At 39.8% G+C, this 13193-nt stretch overlaps 2 protein-coding genes across 12 annotated transcripts in view; one reads left to right on the plus strand and one right to left on the minus strand.

Annotated features, from left to right (window-relative positions):
- LOC100050174 (TATA box-binding protein-associated factor RNA polymerase I subunit A) overlaps positions 1-13193 on the minus strand; it is a 127145-nt gene that overhangs the window by 74059 nt on the left and 39893 nt on the right. The window lies entirely within an intron of this gene.
- The window catches only part of LOC100055507 (transport and Golgi organization protein 1 homolog), a 46907-nt gene that overhangs the window by 21037 nt on the left and 12677 nt on the right, over positions 1-13193 (plus strand). For 4 of the 11 annotated variants that reach the window (XM_023632714.2, XM_023632716.2, XM_023632717.2 and 1 more), the window contains exons 7-15: positions 6196-6327; positions 8685-8706; positions 9513-9601; positions 9857-9934; positions 10025-10135; positions 11420-11491; positions 11673-11777; positions 12423-12545; positions 12652-12763. In XM_023632714.2, the coding sequence (XP_023488482.2) occupies positions 6196-6327; positions 8685-8706; positions 9513-9601; positions 9857-9934; positions 10025-10135; positions 11420-11491; positions 11673-11777; positions 12423-12545; positions 12652-12763 (844 nt within the window). Of the gene's footprint in view, positions 1-4887; positions 5202-6195; positions 6328-8684; positions 8707-9512; positions 9602-9856; positions 9935-10024; positions 10136-11419; positions 11492-11672; positions 11778-12422; positions 12546-12651; positions 12764-13193 lie in introns of those variants that run through there. The other 7 variants (XM_023632715.2, XM_070255723.1, XM_070255724.1 and 4 more) reach the window with 4 other exon arrangements.

A 13193-nucleotide genomic window follows, 5' to 3' on the forward strand; every position in this document is an offset into this window, starting at 1 on the left:
TGTCTTACTACCTTACTTAATTTACTTATGAGTTCTAGGGTGGATTTTTTGTAGATTTCATAGGATTCTCTGTGCAGATAATCATGCCATCTGTGAATAAACACACCTTTTTTAAAAGTCAAGTTAATTAAAGCATCATAACATCTAGTAAAATTCACCCTTTCTATGTACAATTCTATGAATTTTCACATTATTTCTTCAGATTTTTTTGTGTTCCTCTTCCCTTGCTTCTCCTTCTGGGACTCTAATGACACATATGTTAGACCACTTTATGTAGTTCCACAGGTCACTGAGGCTCTGTTGTTTTTTGTTCTTGTTTTTCAGTCTTTTTATGTCTTTGCTTCAGTTTATAGTTCCTGTTGCTGTCTTCAAGTTCACCGATCTTTTCTTTTGTAGTATCTGATCTGCTGTTAAGCCCGTCAAGTGAATTTTTCATTTCTGATATTTTATTTTTTAGCTTTAAAAGTTCCACTTAGTCCTATTTTATATCTTGCATTTCTCTTTTCATGAGAATGAAGAGAGAAATGGTCATGGGTTTTTTTTTTAATTCTTAAATATAGTATTCATAATAGTGCTGTTAAAGCCCTTCCTAGCTGATTGTATTAAGCCAGCATTAGCATAACAAAACCAAAGACATAACAAGAAAAGCATAGACCGGTATCTGTTATGAACATAAGCACAAAAATTCTAAACAGAATTTTAGCAGATCAAATCCAACAGTATGTAAAAAGGATAATACATAATGACCAGGTATGCTATATCCAAGAATGCAAGGTTTCTTTAACATTAGAAAATAAGCGTAAGTCACATGTTAACAAACTTTGAAAAGAAAATCCGTATGTTCAGCTCAACAGACACAGGAAAAGGATTTGAAAAAATCCAACATTGATTACTGATATTTAAAAAACAACAAACTAGGACTGAAAGGGGGCTTCAAATAGCCTCTCTGAAAGACTGCGAGCCAGCGTCACAGGTAACGGTGAATGACCGAATGTTTCCCCGTAAGATCAGAACAGGGATGTCCACTCTCATAGCCTCCAGACAGCACTGTAGTGGGCACAGTAAGGCAGGAGCCGGTGCACTAAGGCAGGAAAAAGAAACAGAAAGCATCCACGTCAGGAAGGAAGCAGCAGAATTGTCTTTATTTGCAGATAACCTGAATGCCTGTGATTAAAATCTGATGGAATCTACAAAAACGCTACTGGAGCTAATGAGCACATTCAGTAAGATTGCTAGATAAAGATTAACATCTAAAAGCAGTTGTATTTCTATATACTAGCAATGAATAAGTGAAAATTGAAATTTTAAAAATTTCCAGTCCAATAGCATCAAAAAATATAAAGTACTTAAGGGTAATCTGGCAAAACTGTAAGACATATAAATTGAAAACTATAAAATATTGCTAATAGAAATGAAAGAAGACCTAAAAATGGAGAGATCCCTTGTTGATGAGCGAGAAGACTTCATATTAAGCTATCGTATTGTCACTGTGACAAACAGGATGTCAGATATCATTCAGCCCCTCCGTTTGATCACTAGAATCAACATGATCCCAATCAAAATCCCAGCAGGATCTTTTTGGTGGAAAATGACAAGTTGATTGTACAATTCAAATAGAAAATGCGAAGGACCTAGAAAAACATAAACATGACCTGATTTCAGGACTTGTCACAAAGCTACAGTAAGTAGGTTTGCATGGCATCAGTGTAAAGATAGACAAATAAACCGTTGGATCGGAATAGACAACCCAGAGATAGATCCATATATGGCAGTGGATTTCAGAGGTGGAAAGGACAACTAAGCAAAGAAAAGGGAGCCTTTCCAATAAATGGTACTAGAACTATTGGAAATACTCCTGTGCAAAAAATTGATCCATACCTCACATCAGAAACGTAAATTAACTCAAAATGGTTCGTAGACCTGAATGTAAAGCTTAAAAGTATAAAACTTCTAGAAAAAAGTTAGGTAAAGATTTCTTAGATTTGATACCAAATGATTCATAAAAGAAAAAATTGATAATTGGGACTTGATCAAAATAAAAATTTCTGCCCCTTGAAATCCACTGTTAAGTGAATGAAAAGACAAGCCACAGACTAGGAAGGAATCATTGTAAAGCATTTTTCTGATAAGGGACTTATATCCAGAATATATAAAGAATTCTCAAAATTCATTAATAAGAAAACAACCCAGTAAAATAACACTTCACCAAAGAAAATATGTGGATAGCTTAAGCATGTTAAAAATAATGCTCAACATCATTGCTTATCAGAGAAATGCCAATTTAAATCACCATGAGTTATCACTATACTCTTACTAGAATGACTAAAATTAAAAAGACTGATTATACCAAGTGTTGGAGATGTGGAGGAACTGGAAACATCATACACTGCTGGTGGGGATGTAGAATGGTACAACCACCTTGGAAAACAGTTGTCACTTTCTTGAAAAGGTAAACATACACCTGTCAAATGATCCAGGTATCCCTCTATCAGTAAGTTATACGTCCATAGACGGACTTGTACATCACCGTTCATGGCAACTGTATTTGTAAAGGCCAAAAACTGGAACAAGCCAAATAGCCATCAAGAGGAGAATAAACAAACTGTGTACAATGAAGTGCTACTCAGCAATAAAAAGGAATGACCTGTTGATGATATATGTGGGCACATGGATGAGTCTCAACTTATGTTGAGAGAAGCCAGAGGAAATAGAATACATGGTGTATTATTCCATATGTATAAAACTTTAGGAAATGCAAACTAATCTATTATGACAGAAATTCTGCTTGGGCGGGGAGGGAGGGGTGGCAAGTGGCAGGAGGTGGGATTACCAAGGGCATGGGACTTTTGGAGGTGAAGGATATGTTCATTATCTTGAATGTGATGATGGTTTCACAGATGTATTTGTAAGTCAAAACTTAGATTGTGCACTTAAAACGTGTAGTCTATTGCATGTCAATTTTACCTCAAAGCCATAAAAAAAAGTCTCTCCTTTCTTAGATAGAAGTAGTATAGTATACTTTTCTCCACTCCTTTTTTTTTAAAAAAAAAAAAAGACATATTCTGGAAACCATACCCTAGCAGTATATATAGAATTATTTGATTTCTTTTTTTCCAGGTTTCATAGTACTTTAGTGTATTCAACAATTCTTCTATTGGTGGACATTTTGATTATTTCCAGTCTTCTGTTGTTAAAAATAATGCTGGAATAACATAGTTTTGTGCATATGTCTGTTCAGCATCTGTCGTTGTATCCCCAGTATCTTTGAGATAGATCTTTAGAAGTGGAATTGTTGGATCAATAGGTGAATATGCAGGTAATTTTGGCAGATGTTGCCAAATTCCTGCTCATAGGGGTTGTGTCATTTTGTATAATAATCAGCAATATATGAGAGTACCTGTTTCCCCTACATTCTCTCACCAAGAGAGTATGTTGTCAAATGTTTGGCTGTTGCCAATGACTGGGAAATGGTATCTCAGTGTAGCTTTCATTTGTGTTTCTTTTATTATGAGTGAGGCAGAGCACGTTTCCATATGTTTGTGAGCTATTCCTATTTCTTTTCCTGAGAATGAACTATTTATTTTTTCAGCCCGTTTTTCTATAGGTTTGCTGGCTGTTTTCTTCTTTATTTGTAAAGTTCTTCATATTTTAGGAATGTTAACCCTTTGTAATATGTTACAAATATTTTTTCTCAGATTGTCATTGTCAAACTTTGCTTCTTTTGCATTTTTTGCATACAAGGGCTGGACAGATTTTTTATTTTTAAGTAATCAGGTTTATAAGTCTTTTCCCTTGGATTTTGAGACATAATTAGGAGGGTTTGGCCCACTCATAATACATTGAGAAATTCACTCATATTTTTTCTAGTATGTGTTTGTTTTCATTTTTTACCCTTAGGTTGTGATCTGAATGTAAATTGGAATTTATCCTTGTGAACAGTGAGAAGATCCGATTTTGTCATTTCCCATACGGTTATTTAGTTATGCCAACATCACTTTATAAAAAGTCTATTTTTCCCCAGCTGACTTTTAGTGTATCCCAGATTTCCTATGCACTTGGGTCTGTTTCTGGCTTTTCTGTTGTGTTCCATGGTCTGTCTGTACTCTTGGGCCAGTGCTGTTTTAATTACAGAGCCTGCCTTCGCCTCCCCTCCCACCCAACCTCCCTTGCTCTTCTATTTCAGGATTTCTCTGCTTGTTCTTGCTTGATTGTTCTTCGGAACTGACTTTATGTTCAACTCGGAGACATACCCTTTAAAGATCTGCGAATATCTTTTCTCCCCCAGGTTAAATGTCCCCAGTTTCTTCGACTTTTGGAACGTGATTTCCAGGCTATTAATAATCCTCGTCCTTTTCCACAAGTTCATGTAAACATGCAATGTGGGACCCAGAACTGAACCCTTAGCATAGGTGTGGTGATGATGTGACTCCGTAGAAGGGTTTTTAAAGGGGCATCAGCAAGGGTGAGAGACGGTGTGAGCACCTGGAGGTCAGGAAGGAGAAAAGTGAGCGGGGACTGAGTGGGCAGGGAAGGAGGGCATCCAGGCAGAGCGGTGGTCCTCCAGCGAGAGCGGGCGGGGCGCCACCTCTGCTGCCTGGGCACTCAGGGCCTGTGCCTGGGGTCTCAGCGCCCTGTGATGGAAGGGGCCAGTTCGGGGCGGGCGGCAGCGGCCGGCCTTTCTCCTGTCCTCCACCCCCCGCCCATTCTTCTCCTCCGCCTCCTTCTGCTCTTAGCTCCCGGGCCCTTTGAATCGCGCGCGCCTTCCGGGTGCCTGCGACGGGGGAGCCTCCCTTCCCTTGGTTTCTCCCGCGCAGGTCTCTTCGCGCCTCCCCCCCCGCGCCGCCCCGCCCTTGGTTCCTTCCGCTCTGGCCCCGCCCACCGCGGCCCGCTGACGTCCGCCGGGGGCCGTGTCTGATGACGTGTTAGACGGGAGGCTGGGGGCGGAGAGTGCCGGCGGCGGGGGAAGGCGAAGTTCGCCCCCGGATCCAACGCCCGCGCCGGGTCCTTTCCGAAGGCGGAAGCGGTGACAGAGTGGGGGTCCGGTGCCGTTCCACGGGGAAGCGTCGCGTCCGCTCGGCTGGCCCCACGCCATGGACTCAGTACCTGCCACGGTGCCTGCCGTCACCGCTTCCCCGGGGGACCCGGAGCTCCTGGGACCCCTGTCGGTGCTCTACGCAGCCCTCATCGCCAAGCTACTGGAGGTGACGGCCCCCATTCCCAGGGAGGGACCCCAGCGCTGGCAGGCGGGTGGCCGAGTTCCGAGCCGAGCGGGTGCACCGACGGCCCGGGCGAGGGAGAGACGGAGTGAGTGAGGCCCGAGGCAGGCGGGACGCTGCAGTGCTGTGTAGCGAGGCCGGTGGCAGTGTGTTTGAGGTTTCGTCACCTGTTCATTTTTTATTGAGCACTTTCGATGTATCAGGCACTGTGTTACTTTGTGGTATGCAGTCTCCATCAAAACAGCGAGCATCCCGTCCCCTGCGGGTCCTTTTCCAGTGATCGGCACTGTTGGGGGATGGGGCTGGTATGGCAGATACTTGTGTAGTTGCACAGCGCGGTGAAAACAGCGGAGAAGCCAGCAGGTGTTGAATGCGCTGTCTTCCAGGAAGCATTTAAAATCAAGGCGTTGAGTTTTGTAGAAGACAGTTAAATCCAGAGTAGTCTAGACTAGTGATCGCGAGGTGTCTGAAGGTACTCAGCATTTGGCTTTATGTAAGAGTAGAATAGAATTAAGATTTAAAGTCTTAGCGGAAAAGTGCAGTGTTTATGTTAGTTATCATCATTTTGGTTTTATTTGCCCCCATAGGAGTTGATTCCTTCCATAGTATGTTTCAATCTTTTTTTGATTTTTTTTATGACTTTTTAAGTCATAGCAATCAACTAAGAGAAAAGTATGCACCAGAGGGAGTCCAGCCATGTGTTAGACAACATGATGTGGTAGGACCCATTGCAAACTGGAAATATATCCTCAACTTAGAGACATTTAGATTCCTAATGTTTAAAAAGACCTCAAGCTGCACAAGAAATACGAGGCTGCCAGTATCCTATCTTTATTGAAGCAGTGGGAGCTATTGGAGGTTTTTGAGGGAGCAGTTACCTGATGGAGGTTGACTTAGAATTTCTGTGGATGATTCTTTGTGACTGCTTTATTGTAAGTTTCTTTATGGGTTCCCATTATTTCAAACATTTCTGTTTCAGCTACTTGCTACATTGCCTGATGATGTTCAGCCTGGACCCGATTGTTATGGCCTGCCATGGAAGCCTGTGCTTATCACTGCCTCCTTAGGAATTGTTTCATTTGCCATTTTCTTCTGGAGAACCATCCTTGTTGTGAGTAAATTAAATTAACTTATATGTTGTCTCAGAAATACAAGGGATGTTTTATAATCACTGGCCCCCCTTTTTTTTTCAGTTAATAATATGAACACAAATTAATACTTAAAATCTAAGCTGACCTTGGCGAATAATTCAGTGTAATCCTTGTTGGTAAAGACATAAGTGAACAAGACAACATGTATATTATCTCAGTGGGAAAACTTCAATTTATAAATCTGTTCTATCAAAACCTAAAGATTTGACTGTTTGTAGAATTAGGACTTCTTAACAGCCATTGTGAAAGGCAGCTTAATAATGTGTAGAAGCCTTTAAAATGTTTGCACCCTTTTATACGGTATAATACCGTGTCTAGTAATCTATCTTAAAGAAATAACCAATCGTGCATTGAAGATCCTGTATAAGGAATTCAATGGAACTATGTATTCGAGCGAAAACTTGATACGGTGTAAATGAACTTTGCAGAGGAAAAGCTTTCAGTTTCGGTTGAAGCTTAACAGTTAAAGTGGGCAGAAGCATTGCATGCATAGTTTTCTAGAATTGAGTATTCTTTTTCTGACTTCTTAATTTTGTCAGCCATATATCATTCTTAATAAACTCTCTTTTTTTGCACAAGTGATTGTAAAATCACTGAAAAAGAAGCGTCTTTTGCTTGGATTCCTATGAAGTCTCCTCTAACCTCATGGGCTTTTCCTCAGATAGAGGGAAAAAGGGAGACCAGAAAGGCTGAATGGGAGGGGTCAAAAAGAAATTGTTTTCCGCTTCCTGCTCTCGTTTCTCCAGCTCAGAAGCTCTGGCCCCCGTGTAGATTTCCACAAGGCTCTGCGGGCTTTGTGCCCCCACTGCTGCTTCTCAGCCTCAGCACTTAACTCTTGGAACCTTGGTCCCTTCTCTCAGTTGCCTGCTGCTGCTTCTTGTTTCTCCTGCTGCTTGATTTGGGTGAAAGGAGGGCAAAGGAAGCTTCCTCTCTCATTAGCAAGGCTGTGACATTAGAGAAATAGTCATTTCTTTCCCCGTGGAAACTTGGAATACATTTTCCTATAACAACATTATTGTGAGTGGTGTTAGAGACTGTAATTCAATATCGAGATATTGTGGATGATGTTTGGACTGATCTGAGTATCTCATCCCCATATCTAATCATTGAAAGGGGAAGTAAATTCTGGGTTACAAAGACATTTAGTAACACTTTTGTTTTAAATTGAGTACTGCTTAGGTTTCATTATCCTATAATTCAGTGTTGTCTTTAGGAGATAATTTAGACGTTAGCTATCATTTCTCTTGTTTCTTGTGCATTTTCCTTTAGTAGTCTCCTCTCCCTTCCACGTTAATGACCACTGTTTTTAGGGGTTTGGGAAAACCAGAAGATCTAGCTTATGAGATTTCTAAATTCAGCCAGTGGCCAATTTTAAATAGGATTTCTAAGATGTTTTCTGGTTAGAGAAGGAGGCATATCTTAGTACAAAGATTATGCCTTTAATTTTGTTTCCTCAAAGTCTTTTTGAACAATCCTTGTTTCTAGACATCATTCTGGCTGTTTGGGGTTTTTAAATAAATTTCAGGTAATGAAGCGTTAGTATATTTTAATATGAAAATATTATCCATTTTCCTTCTCTTGTTTTCTGAGGAAGATTTGCCTTGAGCTAACATCCATACCATCTTCCTCTATTTCGTATGTGGGTTGCCGCCACAGCACAGCTGCCGACAGTGATGTAGGTCCCCACTTGGGAACCGAACCCAGGCTGCCAAAGTGGAGCATGCAGAACTTAAACACTAGGCCACAGGGCTGACCCCATATCCATTTTCATTATTAAAGTTGAGTGCTTTTTAAATAAGATTGGTGCTCATTTAATAGATATATAAACATATCTTTAGTTGCAAAATGAGGTATTTACCTTAGTGCTTTTGTCTATCAGAAACTATTTATGAAGTATCACTGATTACATTTGAAATACTTTTATTTTTTTTTTTCTTAAAGATTTTATTTTTTTCCTTTTTCTCCCCAAAGCCCCCTGGTACATAGTTGTATATTCTTCATTGTGGGTCCTTCTAGTTGTGGCATGTGGGACGCTGCCTCAGCGTGGTTTGATGAGCAGTGTCATGTCTGCACCCAGGATTCAAACCAAAGAAACACTGGGCCGCCTGCAGCGGAGCGCGAGAACTTAACCACTCGGCCACGGGGCCAGCCCCTTGAAATACTTTTTAACCTTATTTTTTATCCTTGGATCATTATGCTGAACAAAACTTGTTAAATTTTCATTTAGTTATAATTTGACTGTTGTATTAGGAAATGTACTGTTTCTATTAATAAAAAGTTTTGACATCAAATTTAATTTTATTTCTCTTTCTTTTAGGTAAAGAGTAGAATGTACCAAGGTAAATATTTAAGCTTGATTTTATTTCTCTTTCTTTTAGGTAAAGAATAGAATATACCAACGTAAATATTGAACTTATTTTGTTATTTGTACTATTTCCTCAGTATTGGTGTTCAATATGAGTTTTATGTAAGCTGGAAGTAGATACAGTGCCTTACGATGTCTGATCAACTTACTAACTCCAGAAGGTTTACCTATCCTAGGTTATTACCTGGGATGACAGAGTACATGGTGATGCTACCAGCTGAGATAGGAGACGAGGTAGAACAAATTGTGGGAGTAGGAAGATGACTAGTTTAATTTTGGGCAGACGGGCTTTGAATGTTGACGTAACGCAGGTTTATTACATGGGAACGGTCTTCCTGTGCTGATAGTTTAAATAGTGTAGTGTATACTTATTTAAGGAGGTAATTTGAGGAACAGAGATGTAAATCAATATGCTTGTATTTTCTGTCTGTTTCTCTTTGCAAATGACATATCCTTGAAATGATCACATTTTCTGAGAAGAAAACTGCTTCAAGAGGGGAAGGAATGGAGCTAAAATATTTTACTGTATTTACTATCTTTGAAATACATTTAAATTGGAATCTTGTTGAAATAAGGGTTCTTATTATATTTTTTTTAAATTTTAATATTTTTACAACCTTATTAGCTATTAACTCCAGATTGCTTTTTAAATGCATGATAGTTATGCTAAGAACTTCCTTTCCCTCACAGTGCCAGATAGCATGTCTTTGCTGCTAATACATTGGGTAATTCAGTTTCATTAGTGATCCTAATAATCTTCTGGATTTCCCCCCTTTTTAGTCACTGAACAGCAAATTGCTGAGAAGTTGAAGACTATCACCAAAGAAAATGCAGAACTTGTACAAAAATTGTCAAATTATGAACAGAAGGTATAATTATTCTTTTAGTTTTTTCCCCTGTGGTTCCAGCTTGAATTATTTCTTCTTGTCTTTAGTTCAGTTATTACAGTATTTTGAAATCATATTTTTAAATTTCATTATTACCTACAAACCATCCACATCTGAAGCAATCGTCATATGTGTGAAGAACTACATTTTTCCCTAAAGGGTCACCTACCTGGAGATAAAGTTTTGATAGACTTTAATTTATATTTTTGAATTCCAAATGCTTTAATTTTTATATAGATCAAGGAATCAAAGAAGCGTATTCAAGAAACCAAGAGACAAAATATGATTCTCTCAGATGAAGCCATTAAATTTAAGGTAAAAATCCCTTCTCTTTGATATTACATTCTAAAAACAAAAAAAAATGATGAGTAATTATGAATAATCTTAATATATATTTTTTAATAGGATAAAATCAGGAACCTTGAAGAAACTAATGGAATTCTGGATGAGACAGCTAAAAATCTGCATGTTATGTTAGAATCTGAGAGAGAACAGATTGCCAAAAATCAGGACTTGGTAAGAGTTTTGCTGCTAAGTGTTACTGTAATTTGGCTTGCCCACTGTTTTCAAGACTGGATGGGTTGAACTCTGCATCTCCCATGCCCTAACTAGAGCAGGCTTGGGAGTCAGGGAAGTTGAACCTCCTTTTGTCCATTTTTTTTTTTTTTTTTTTAAAGATTTTATTTTTTCCTTTTTCTCCCCAAAGCCCCCCGGTACATAGTTGTATATTCTTTGTTGTGGGTCCTTCTAGTTGTGGCATGTGGGACGCTGCCTCAGCGTGGTTTGATGAACAGTGTCATGTCCGCGCCCAGGATTCGAACCAACGAAACACTGGGCCGCCTGCAGCGGAGTGCGCGAACTTAACCGCTCAGCCACGGGGCCAGCCCCTCCTTTTGTCCATTTTTATGGAATTTTAAATGCTAATCCAGCAAGTTATTATTTTAATGGTCCTAGGAAGTATTTTTGTCCTCACCCCTGGGTAATTTTCAAATTACTTTGTTCTGCCCTCCGAAACACACAGAACGGCTGAGAAACATAACCGAGCCGAACAGTTCTAGTGCTTTGTTTTGTTTTGTTCTGCGTGTTTTTTTTTCCTCCATGAACTTTTAATTTCAGAACAGTTTAGAATTACATAAAAGTTGCAGCGAGAGGAGAGAGGATTCCCATATGTCACACACCCGGTTAGGCTTGATCACCTGGTGAGGTAGCATTTGCCAGGTTTCTCAACTGTAAAATGACCCGTTTTCCACCTTTGCACACTGTCCTCTTTGGAAGGAAGTGACTGTACACGACCCACAGTTAAAGAGGTAAGAGTACGTTCCTCCTCCTTGCGGAGGCAGTATCTTCATAAATTCTTTGGAATTCTTCTATACGTGAGATTTGTGTATTCTCCCTCACCTCCCACCATTTTTAGTTCAGGCAAAAGAGATTTTACAGTGATTTGGGTTTTTTTTTTTTCCTTCTACCGCTAGGGAAAACCATGGATTTGAACTGGTTTACTTGAAAGTTATTTTCATATTCTTTGCTTCACCTTTTTGTCTGGTCATCTACCACATTATCTCATAGCCAAGAGGGTTGTAGGTGGCATGCAATAGTTATGCCTCCAATTATTTTCTTCTTTCCTCATTTCCTTTATATTCTTGACTGTTTTCCTTAGGCTAAAAGTAGATACCTGCTTTTACCTGATATGTAGAGGATGGCTCTGGGATATGTTTTGTTAATGTTTCTTCTTTTTGGCATATATCCCAGTGTTTCTACTGAAATCCTAATACATTTTTATGTCCTTCTTCCACATGACAGATATCGGAAAACAAGAAGTCTATAGAGAAGTTAAAGGATGTTATTTCACTGAATGCTTCAGAATTTTCTGAGGTAAAGCGGCCTGCGGTTCCTGCAGAATATTAATACAATGTCTTAGTTTTGTTGAGGAGCACACATTTGATGTGTGCTAGAATATGCAAAAAATGAAAAATATATGATGTCTAATTGGGAAAGTGTAACTTTTTTTGTGTTTCTTTGGAGTTAATTCACTAATAGAAGTGTTTTGCATTAGGTTCAGATTGCTCTTAATGAAGCTAAACTCAGTGAAGAGAAGGTGAGGTCTGAATGCCTTCGGGTTCAGGAAGAAAATGCTAAACTTAAGAAGAAGAAAGAGCAGGTAAAGAAAAGTCAACGTCATAGATTATGTAAACTAGAGAACTGAGTATCATCATCTCTTGAGTGTCTTTTCTCAGATCTGTTTTTAAGGAAATGAAATATGTATGCAGTATTCTATTCTTAGGTACGCAAAGTTTAAACCACGCTCCCTAAATTGCATGTATACATTCTCCATCTGTTCTGGATTTCTGCTCTTCTGTACAATTTCCTGTAGCTATCAGAGTGTTGTTTAGTAACTTGAATAGCCTCAAGTGGGCAATGGATTTGCTTCTTAGACCAAAGAATTAGGTCTTTATGACTCTCCGTTGAGCAGTTAATGCCTCACTGACCAAGGGAGCATTACGTGCTCTGGAGTCTGGACTTGGCAGACAGTGAGACGTGCCCTTCTGTTCCTCCTGGAAGTGGATTCTTTGAGTAGGCTATCATTTTCTGAAGGATGCAGTAGGCTGGTTCAGCTTCCCTGACAGCTCTTAGGTTCTCGCTGCAGTTTTGAGGGTTGGAGCCTCTCCCCTCTGCCTTAACCAAGGCCTTGGTGACAGGCCAGAGAGGATCATGGCTCCCTGCTCCCCTGTCTTGTTCATGTGGTCCTGATGTCTCCTGTGTGAAAGCCCTAACCTTTGGAAATTCATGTGTTTTAACTTTTCAGTTGCAGCAGGAAATCGAAGACTGGAGTAAATTGCATGCTGAACTCAGTGAGCAAATCCAGTCATTTGAGAAGTCTCAGAAAGATTTGGAAATGGCTGTCACTCACAAAGATGATAAGGTTGATGTAAGTTCATTCTCTTGAATACAGGCTTAATTCTCATGAATTCTCAAGAAATCTGCTTAATTAACGTTGAGAGGCTCTTTCTAATACCATTTTGCTTCTTTTCTAGGCTTTGGTTAATTGCATTACACAGTTGGATCGGATAGATTGTGAATCTGAACCTGAGGGTCAAAATAAAGGAGGAAATGAGCCAGGTGAATTAGCAAACGGGGAAGTGGGAGGTAAGACTGGTTTCAGGGAAGTTGGACCTCTTTTTGCTTTCCTGTCTTTAATTAAGTACATGATGCTCCTGTTTGGCTGACTAAATTTCCTCTTCAGCGATCGAGTTGTGGACGCGTCACTGCACTTGTCTGTCCCTCTGTGTGCACTGGGCAGAGGCGCGTTGCTGGATTGTGGTATAGCAGTAGGCATGCAGTGAACACTGACTTTGTTTTCCCATCCCTTTGAGAACCAGATGTGCACCCTGGAGCTAGAGCAACATTAGTCAGGTCTTAGACCTCTGAGTACTGAACGCTGGTCAGTGGGAGAAACTTGTTTCTCAGCTTTGTGGAGATGACATTTGAATTTAACACTCATCATGTCTGTAGCTCTGTGGTTTTAAGGCCTACCACCAGTTTTAAGAGTACTGAGGTGGTGGGAGCCACAAACTAA

The sequence above is a fragment of the Equus caballus genome, chromosome 30 (assembly GCF_041296265.1).
Source record: "Equus caballus isolate H_3958 breed thoroughbred chromosome 30, TB-T2T, whole genome shotgun sequence".
Taxonomy (NCBI): Eukaryota; Metazoa; Chordata; class Mammalia; order Perissodactyla; family Equidae; genus Equus; species Equus caballus.